The sequence below is a fragment of the Pavona decussata genome, unplaced genomic scaffold (assembly GCF_977016875.1).
Source record: "Pavona decussata unplaced genomic scaffold, jaPavDecu1.1 SCAFFOLD_114, whole genome shotgun sequence".
Classification (NCBI taxonomy): Eukaryota; Metazoa; Cnidaria; class Anthozoa; order Scleractinia; family Agariciidae; genus Pavona; species Pavona decussata.
In genome coordinates this window covers 1,194,236-1,203,919 of record NW_028145528.1, presented here as the reverse complement: position 1 = coordinate 1,203,919, position 9,684 = coordinate 1,194,236, and the positions used below count along the sequence as shown (strand labels likewise).

The window sequence follows — 9,684 nt, the reverse complement described above, 5'->3', positions numbered from 1 at the left end:
AATTCTCGTCGACGTGGACACTCACCTGTGCGACTTTACTCTGCTTGGAGCAGAGAACCAAACTTGTTTCGTAAGATATCAAAGTGTATCAAGCGACTCATGCGAAAGATAGTGACGCTCAAAACGTCAGCTTTTTTTAGGTCCAACACGGTGATCAAGCTTCTTGCTGACAATTCTCAGTTATTACGAAATAATCGAGTGTTCCTATTTAATATATGCTGGTGCTCGACAAGTTCCTTAGGAACTTACATCCATTTCATTGTCTGTCGTTGATCCGACTCTATACTATGAGGACTCAAGGTGGTCACCATGTAGCTACTAGAATGCCTGTTCATGGTCTTAGTATAGAACTCAGTTATAGCACCATTTACAATAAGACTATCCTGTTTAAAGACGTCTCACTGGAAGGAGTAAGGAGACCTATGCACGCAGGCTAGATTAAGAACAGTCTCTTTTGACTCTCTTGTCTGTTGGCGCTGATTAGCCTGTGTACAGCCGCCGCCGCCCCCCCCCCTCCCCCCTCCCCGCTTTCCTGAGGGGAGGAGCAGCTGTACACAGGCTAGCGCTGATTTATTTGGCGCGAAAAGGTAGCGGTGCACAGGTCAAAATCGGGTTTATAAGTAAATTTTTGTGCACGCGTGCTTCCGTTTCCTCATACATGCAGTATGTATCTACCGTTTTCTTTCTTCGACGTCGAGAAAAGAGCATCCTCGGAAACCCAGGGGCAGTTGGTCGGGTAGCAGGGATTTTCATGGGCGAAAGTTTACTGTATTAAAGAACAGAAGAGCCCCTGGGCAATTACTCTTACCGAACCAGTTCCAGAAGTTTGAATTCCCCGCTTTTTTTATTGCCCAGGGGCTCTCCCGTTCTTACAGTAAACTTTCGCCCACGAAAATCCCTGCTACTCGACTAACTGCCCCTGGGTCTCCGAGTATGAGAAAAGAGGCAGTTAGTTGCAATAGTCATTTCCGTCATACTGTAGTGTGTATTTTTATTCCAATCTATGTAAAGACGAGGGCCGCATGCCATAATCCGGAAAGTTTCGCTGCTGAATTTAATCAATCGAGTCATGCACCTTAATCCAAGGCATTGTTGTTCATCCTGAAACGACATACAAGACGATAATGCAACCTAGCATCGTCCTCTCGCTCGGGGAAATGAGTAGAGGACTTTGCTCACAGGCTGCATTGTTGAAATAAATGATTTGAAGACGAATTTTTCTTTTCAAAATATAATCAATAATTTAAGAGCTTATGGTTACTACGTTGACATCTATCAAGTAAACAAAAAATTGGCCAAACTGGGTCTATTAGTTTTTCTCTTTGAGTGCCAAAAGGTTCCAATTTAGCAAATTTTTTGCTCAGTCGAAGGTCATGAATGCTGGCTTGTATATGATCGCCAACGATTGCTTCATCGCTGAAAGAAGCGAACACAGCAATTGAGTGGAAACCAGCGTTTAGATTTTTCACTAAATACGTCGGACTCAAAAGCAAGGGCGTACAAAACTCCTGATTAAAATTATGCGAAAAGAAAGTACCAAAGGAGTAATTTTAGGAACGATAATTCATGTAGCATGTTTGTAGAAAAAGAGATACGCAGGTCAAGTCTCTTAAGTTATTAAATAAATCTTGGTAACACCAAAGGGTACAGTGTTTTGTTTTCTCTTTAGACAGAGACGTTTTAAGTATGTTTGGTTGAGGGGTGGCAAATCTGCGACTGATAAGCACTGCTTCCGAAGCCAGTGTTCCGTAGCTAAGCGCTAGCCCCTCTGAATGGTTATTCGCACTGTGAAGAAAATTATCTTCCCCCGCCAACATTCTAATGATGGAAACGATGAAAAACGTCTGTAAAGGTGGGTAAACTTTAATTTGCGTGTGCACGAACGTAAATTTAACTATTTTTACGTACGTAAATAACAAGGGATGTACGAAAGCCCTGCAAAAAGTTTTTGTTTTCGCAAGCGGTTCACATATCACCTCTTTTTCAATTAATGTACGTTAACTATAAACTACTAGATTCACGTACGCACGCAAAACAGAGCCTGATCGCAGGTTAAAACATGTGACGCTGCAGTCCTGAAAAGTGAAACACCTTTGTAACCCATCGTGGCAAGTCGAGTTTATCAATTAAATGAGCAATCGTTTGAGCAAATGAAACATTTTCCTTTTCTAGGAGAGCCCTATGAGTTGGGTAAAGCAATATTAGCAGCTGTCACTCAGACAGGGATACCATATCCTGTCTAGCAGAAATAATCGGGGAGGGGGGCGGGGGAAAGAAAAAGTGAGAAAATCCCCCCCTTTTTTTTCTCTCGCGTGACGACACTAAAAACAGCTGCGAGGGAGACTACCTTCCTACTATACAGAATAACGATATTATGGCAAACATGTGGCACCGCTCAGCTGTTGCAGAACACGAATCTTCCTTTTAACATCTTTAATAACTTCTTCAGTGTTAGGAGCGTCGACAGGACTCTTCTAGCCTGTTCCAGGCTCCTAGAGAGACGCGCGAAGGAGAGGGCGAGGGGACGAAAACGACGGGGGTGGGGGAGATACAGTCCCCAGCCCCCCTCGTTTTCGTCCCCTCGACCTCTCCTTCGCGCTTCTCTCTAGGAGCCTGGAACAGGCTAGGACTCATCCTGACCTTGATGCAACAGTCCAGTTATTGCGGAACGTATTTTTTTCCACCCTTATCTCTACTTGCAGGGTGTTTTTTTAGGAACGGCTATTCACGCCTGGCTCAAAACAGGAGCTTTTACGTAATTTTTGCATAAATACACAAAAATTTCAATTTAAATATATAATAAATTTGTAGTTTCCGCATAGAAAATATTTGGGTTATAAAAAAATCGCTTTTACCAGGAAACACAATCCATAGCATGAATCGCAAAACGGCTTATATTTTTTCGAGTTGGAGCATATCCTATCAGATATTTCAGAGTAGAATTATCAGCATAAGCAGTTTTTCCCGAGCTTTATCGCGTGTCGACAGGCACGAAGCATATGAAATTTGTCCCAAGTGAAATTTGAGCTGTTCCTGCTGTTCGTATATTTAACCAGGGAAGAATCAACCAATCAGCTGTTGTTACTCTAATATGCGGAGTCAACATCCGCCTCAGGTGACCGCCCTTTTGTGGCTTTGCTCAGTTCGCTGCTTCGATCGTCACTTTGTTTCAACTGCAGGAGGTTGATCATTTATCAGCGGAGAAATGTACGGTCAATCGGCGATTTCACAACGAGAAAACGAATACATAAACCTGAAAATACAAGTTGATCAGCTCAGAAGAGAGGCCACTTTGTCACGGAAGAAAATTTCAGCTTGTTCAGAAGAGTGAGTAATGTGAATTTGTCTTGTTGACTTTGGTCTTGTTTAAAGTCAACCTATCAATTGAGTTGACTATTATTTTATGAGTACTGTCGACAGTGCAGCATTATGGCTATTGTTCTTATTTTAATGGGAATCTTTTGAGGGATTAAGCCGTGTTGAAGATTAGTTGAGCATGAATAGAACGTACTCAACGCTATTAAAACTTCGGCACTTCCTTTCGTTATTTCATCAGACGGTCACGAAATTAAGCTACAGTAGTACCTCTTTGTCGTATAAATGGACCAGTTCTTTTTACTCATTGCCCATTTAGTTACAAATCCAACCGTTTGTTACTATGCGGCATAGAATATCACGTTGCCGAAGTAAGTACTGTTAATTATTTGAGAAAATCGTGATAATTTTTAGCTTACGTACGTCTGTCTATCAAGCATTTATCTTGATGGCGGTGTCAATATTTAGCTTATTTATTGGAATGCTGGCAGCGTCCACTCCTTTGTTCCGTCTCAGCTTTGAGCTTATCCGTCGCTGTAGCTGAATTGTCTTCATTTTCTGTTGTTAATATTGTTCACTGCTCATCCTGCACTTTCATGATATATTTAATCCAGAAACTATGTAAGTTATCTTTAATTAAAAAATTATACACTTAACAATTTGCTCATGTTAGCGTAAATATTTATTCTAAAGGACTGGGGCTAATTTTTGGTGCAAAGGCCTTGTATGTGTGAGTTTGGAACTGCCTTCCTCCGCGAGGCCTTTATGTAACCAAGTTTTAACACACTTCTTGCAATAGACCATTTCCAATATATTAAAATTCTAGTTTGGCTATGAGGCTTGGGGGAATAAAACAACAGAAATTTCATTGAGGTTCAGAGATGAATAATTAATTTCTTTTGTTTTATTCCCCCCAAGCCTCATAGCCAAGCTAGAATTTTAATATATTGGAAATGGTCTGTTGGGAATCACGTCAGGTACCTTGACCTTGCATATGCATCTAAAAAGAAGTCGTGAACGTCACTCGGCTTTACACGCTTCTTAGGAATAACCCCAAGGAACTTGCCCTTGTCCAACTGCCTGAAAAATGCTCAATTTACTGACTGGGCTTTATGTACTTCTTACAGGTGTTCTTAGGAATAGCCTTCAGGGAAACTTGCCCTCACCCAGCTGCTTGAAAAACACTCAAGTCACTGACTGGGCTCATTGGCATCATCAATTTTAGTTTACCGTAAACTTGGATAATCAGTGTGACTTAAAATGCTAGTGTTTCACAAGTTTTGTGGCCTCCAGTAACTTGTCAACAAACAGTAATGTTGACTGGCATATTTGTTTTTTGCACTTCCCTAGGGACTGGGCAGATAGAAAAAAATTAGCTTTAAGGGGGGGGGGGGGGGGGTTGAACTGATGGTACAAAGGCCATTGAGACAATGTCCAGTAATGACAAAATGACTTTGTTGATTTGATCTGAAGGGTGTAAATCTGTTTATTGTTTCTCTCGTCCTTCTTTTTTTTGAAGGAGTAACCCAAAAAGTGGATGGCATAGAAATCTCAACTTCTCATAGAGGAGCTCAAACACCGTCAATTCCACCCTTCCTCGTGACTCCCTGAATGCATTCCAGATTTCCATCCGGGCCTGGTTGCTCAAAAGCTGGTTAACTCTAATCCATGATTAAAAGTTAACTGAGGTTTTCACCTTGCTCATTAAAAATGTTTTTCAAAGCTTTATTTTAAGCTAATGGTAAAGAACAGTCTATGTCAAAACTGAGGGACAAAAATCTTTTTGAAGAATCATTATTGATTAGTAATTAAACTTGAATCAAAATTCATGCTAACCCAGTATATTAAGCTTGAAAAGGTTTTGAACAACTGACACTACCAAGGTAGATCCCACAAAACTTCCCTTGCTTGCTTGAGTCAATGTGGTAGATTTACCGCCAACTGGTTAGCTCAGTTGGTAGAGTACCGGACTACCGTGCGGGAGGTTGTGGGTTCAAAGCCCGGTCGGACCACCACTCAGGGTCTTTAAATAACTGAGGAGAAAGTGCTGCCTTTGTAGTGACATCTGCAAATAGTTAGACTTTCTAGTCTTCTTGGATAAGGATGATAAACCATAGGTCCTGTCTCACAACCCTTGTTCGTAATAACTCTGTGGGACGTTAAAGAACCCACTCACTGTTCGTAAAGAGTAGGGGACGTAGTTCCTGGTATTGTGGTCTGGTCTTTGTGTGTGTTGGTCTGGGGAGGGTGGGGTGAGATCACATACGGACTGAGGCAGCAGCCAGAGGTGCCTTGTATATATGCTGACGTCCGATCTCACCCTCTGGATGTGATTGATTATCAATATTATTGCAAAGTCGCATGTAATTGTTGCGACTGATTTAAAAAAAAAAAGAATTAAGAATTCCACACTAATTGTGCATGCATGTATATGTTAAGTTTGGGGTATATTTTAAGGCCTTTCATTTATTCTTTTGTAATGATTTTCATTGTAGCCTTGCTCGATTCTGCCAAGAGAAGCGCACCAATGACCCACTGCTAGGAAAGATTCCAAATGCCGATAATCCTTACAGAGACAAGGGAATGTCATGTTTACTGTTATAACAAACGTTACGCACTTTACTTGGAAGATTTTGCTGCTGATCTGGGAATTAAAGAAGAACTTTTAAGCTTGAAGATGAAGATTGGTGTTCAAAGGAAACAGCCTTGGCAAGAAAGAAAATAGAAATGACATGCTATAATTAATATTGCAACAGTATCTTGTAAGTTAGCAAAGATTTAAATGTGAGTTGACTCAGGACTTTTATTTTCACTGAACCTTTCAAAAACATGGCAACTCTGAAATTTAAAACTTGGGCATGAATGGTTCCGTTTTATGTTGCTTTTTTACTGCTGGCTTCTTTTAAAATGATGGGCACTGAAAAAAGTTAAGATCGATAGGTTTGAAAGGTCATGTTCATGGGTTGTTATTGGTAAATTTGCATGTAACTGAAGCTTTCAGTAAAGGCCAATACTAGCCATGAAAAGGAAATTCTTTTTCTAATATTGTACAGGAAATGTGTTGTTCCAGAAAAAATCCCCCCCCCCCCCCCACAGAAAGGATCAGAAATTCCAGGGGTTGGGGGTCCTCAAAGGCCCCCCCCCCAAAAAAAAAAAAAAAAAAAAATACAAAGTAAAGTATGAAGCTTATTTGGAATTTCCAGATGGGTGGGGGGGTGGGGGGGTCTTTGATAAAATCCCTTCTGTCAGGGAGGTAGGGATATTTTCTGGAGCTGCCCAATGTGGAAAGTTCCTAATTTTCCTTTACTGCAATGTGGTACAGGAAGTGCTTTATAAGCTTCTTGCTGTAGTAATTTTTTTAATATTTCTATTTCAAGCTAAAAAATTATACATCATTCATCCCTTCTTGACTGCTGCTTTTATTAACAAATTGATCCACTAATTTCTGGTCAATTTCACTGAACTTGTTTTGCTTCAGCTAATATTTTAAAAGCTATCAAAAATAATGGTACTTTGTTTTTGTTCAAGACATGTTGTAATTCAAATAATTAGTGTAATTAAGCAATGCCTTTAGGAAGTTTTTACTAAATCCCTATTGAACATCATTCTAATAAATTTACTAGAATGTCAATTGTAATGATAGTTGAATATCTATGAGCTACAACAAAGAATTTTTTCAACTCTAAAGCAAATTTGATAAATTTTGGATAATTTGTACAGTATATCAAGTATATCAGAAATCTTGTATTAATAGATTCTTATATTGCCAGCATGGGCATTTAAGTTGGTGAGAAACCTTTTTAAGAATAATGCGATATTTTCATCACCAATGACATAACCTTATTAATACATCGAAATGTTTTTAATGTAAGCAATGTGCTTAAGTATTTCTTAGGATTTATATAACATTTGAAAACTTGCCATTCTGAAAGCTTCTGAGAGCAATATATTTTATTGATTAAATTCATTCCTTACTTCTTTTTGTGTCAATAGTTATTTACAGTGATGCTAGTTGACGAAGACAGGACTCTAGTTAAAATATACTCTTGCACACGTTTTCTGCCCACTGCTCTCCACTTCCTTTCAAATTCATTCCAAGTCCCTGTTACTGGTACTGGGGCACAATTAAAATTATGTGGGGGTGGGGTCAATTTGGTTGCCAAATTGTTGCAATATTCATTTCAAAAAAAATGTTTTTCAATGTTTTGAATATTCTTCAGGAATGTTCAGTTCATATTCAACATATACTGTTTCATAATTTTCAATGATTTATGCGTTCCAATCTGGTCAGCGGACAATAAAATATGCCGGAAGAGCAGAGCAACTGGCTGCTAAAGAGTGGGTCATGTTACTTTAAATGCATGCGAAAATCATCTGTTGACCTGGCCCCAGTTGTTTAAAGAGTGGATAACTTTATCCACTGGATAAGTCCCTGCCAGCGGTACAAAATAAATAGTTAATGTACTCTAACCAATGCTTCTGGCAAGTTTTCCACACAATTCCATTCTTAATAAATTTGACATATGCTTCTCCTCTATTCACAAATTATAGGACTATCGGAAAAATCCTGCACACATTTTTTCTGCCGGATAGCGACCTACCCAGTGGATAAAATTATCTGCTCTTTGAACAACTGGGGCCTGGTTGGAATGCAGAAATCATGAAATATACTTTATGTTTACCTCCTTTGTGATCAGCCTAAGCAATAATTATTTCCTTTGGTTTGGTTGGATGATGTTAAAATGAAAACCGCCATAAAATACTAATTGCTGCTCTGGATATGGAAACTTTGGGTCTGACAATGGGCATCACTTTACGGTTTTCTCTGCTACAAATGTGGTATTCCTTGGGAATTTTGCAGTTTGATTGCTTATGGAGATTTAAGGTTGATAAAATGGCAGGCATGGCATGCATAAAATGGCACACAACTGTATGTAAACATGAAGAAGTTTGGTTGAATTTTCAAGTTCCACAATTAAGCCACAGGTGAGGGTAAATGTACCAAGTACTCTTGAGTTCCTTGATTTTCATAAAGTCGTGTTGTTGTATGCAGTTATTTTCGTTATTTTATACTTGACCACCCTCGTTCCCAGGCCTAATCTCACTTATCTAATTGAGCTGCCTGTCTGAGGCTTGGGACTGAGGGATAAGCTCAAGGTTACTTCACTTTTCGGTCCCGTGCCAAGGTTGACTAGGGATGAGGCTGATACTTGACTTAAGGATGGTGCCTACTAACTAAAAGCTATTTTTTTCGCAGTTTATGAACATGCGGGAAAAGAAGATCTTAGCCAGTGTTATGGAAATCCAAAAAGGAAAACTGGTGATAACCATGCATTTTTCAAATATAATAAATCAACAACATTAATCATTAATTTTGTCAAAAGCTTTAAAATCCATAACAATGTATGGAATTTTTTTCCAACTTGAATCTTAATTATGTCTGAAAAATGTGTGGTTACCCCCAATTTTCTTTTTGGATTCAAATAACACTTGTTAAGATCTTTTTTTACCCTGCATATTCATAAACTGCACAAGAACACCTTTGAATTTAGGCTCAAGCGCTGGCTAATTTTCCCGAACAGCAGCTGGTAATCAAGGCTACTTTGAATTCATCCTTGAAGACTCAGGGGCAGATAGTGGCGATGAAGACAAAGTAAAAGCGTACAGGAGAAATTTGATGAGCAAAAGTACAAAAGATTGCCCCTGGGTCTCGGAAGATGCTTTGAATTATTAGGCACAGTCCGTTTCTCGGACCATCTTGAGATGCACAGAACATATGCGCAGTAGCAAAAGAATGCATTGTCCTTAAAAAATAAACCTAAATATTGTACCTGTGCTGACATACCCCATGTAAAATAGGCATGTGACTCTTTGGAAGTTAAACCTGCAGGCTGAGATAACAGTAAAAATGGCTTTTATTTCTCAACTGTCAAAATACAGTCCAACAAAAGACGGCTTGATTTACCCCAAAAACAGAGTGTACTCTGTTAATAAATTATAATTTGCACAGTCTATTTTTTTTATTAAACTATGATTTCATAGCAAAAGAATCTTCATCCTGCTATTTTGTAACATTTTAAAGAATATATCAAGAATTTTACATTTTTCTTGTAAAATTAAATACGTACTATATTTACCTAAAACATTTTGATCTTTCACTGTATATTTTGCAAAAATACAGTTATGTAAAACCATGGGAGAGTGCAATTCTACTAATCTGTCATTGCTGTTATTAATATTAAGAATATTTTCCAGTCACTAATTTTCAGCCAACTGCAGGCTGCAATATTTTTTTTATAAAATTGACTCATAGGTGAACATACTCATATCAATAATTAAAATAATTATTGCACATGGAGCATTTGGAAA

At 38.7% G+C, this 9,684-nt stretch overlaps 1 protein-coding gene across 1 annotated transcript; it reads left to right on the top strand.

Annotated features, from left to right (window-relative positions):
- The first annotated feature begins 3,111 nt into the window (after positions 1-3,111).
- LOC146470064 (guanine nucleotide-binding protein G(I)/G(S)/G(O) subunit gamma-11-like) lies at positions 3,112-6,492 on the top strand. Its single transcript, XM_085122171.1, has 2 exons — positions 3,112-3,327; positions 5,811-6,492. The coding sequence occupies exons 1-2, from the start codon at positions 3,206-3,208 to the stop codon at positions 5,917-5,919; spliced, it is 231 nt and encodes a 76-aa protein (XP_084978297.1). The 5' UTR covers positions 3,112-3,205; the 3' UTR covers positions 5,920-6,492.
- Positions 6,493-9,684: the final 3,192 nt, after the last annotated feature.

Coding starts and splice junctions, on each gene's coding strand:
- LOC146470064 (XM_085122171.1), top strand. CDS start 3,206: ATGTACGGTCAATCGGCGATTTCACAACGAGAAAACGAATACATAAAC. Junction 3,328..5,810: donor ATTTCAGCTTGTTCAGAAGA/GTGAGTAATGTG, acceptor TTTTCATTGTAG/CCTTGCTCGATTCTGCCAAG.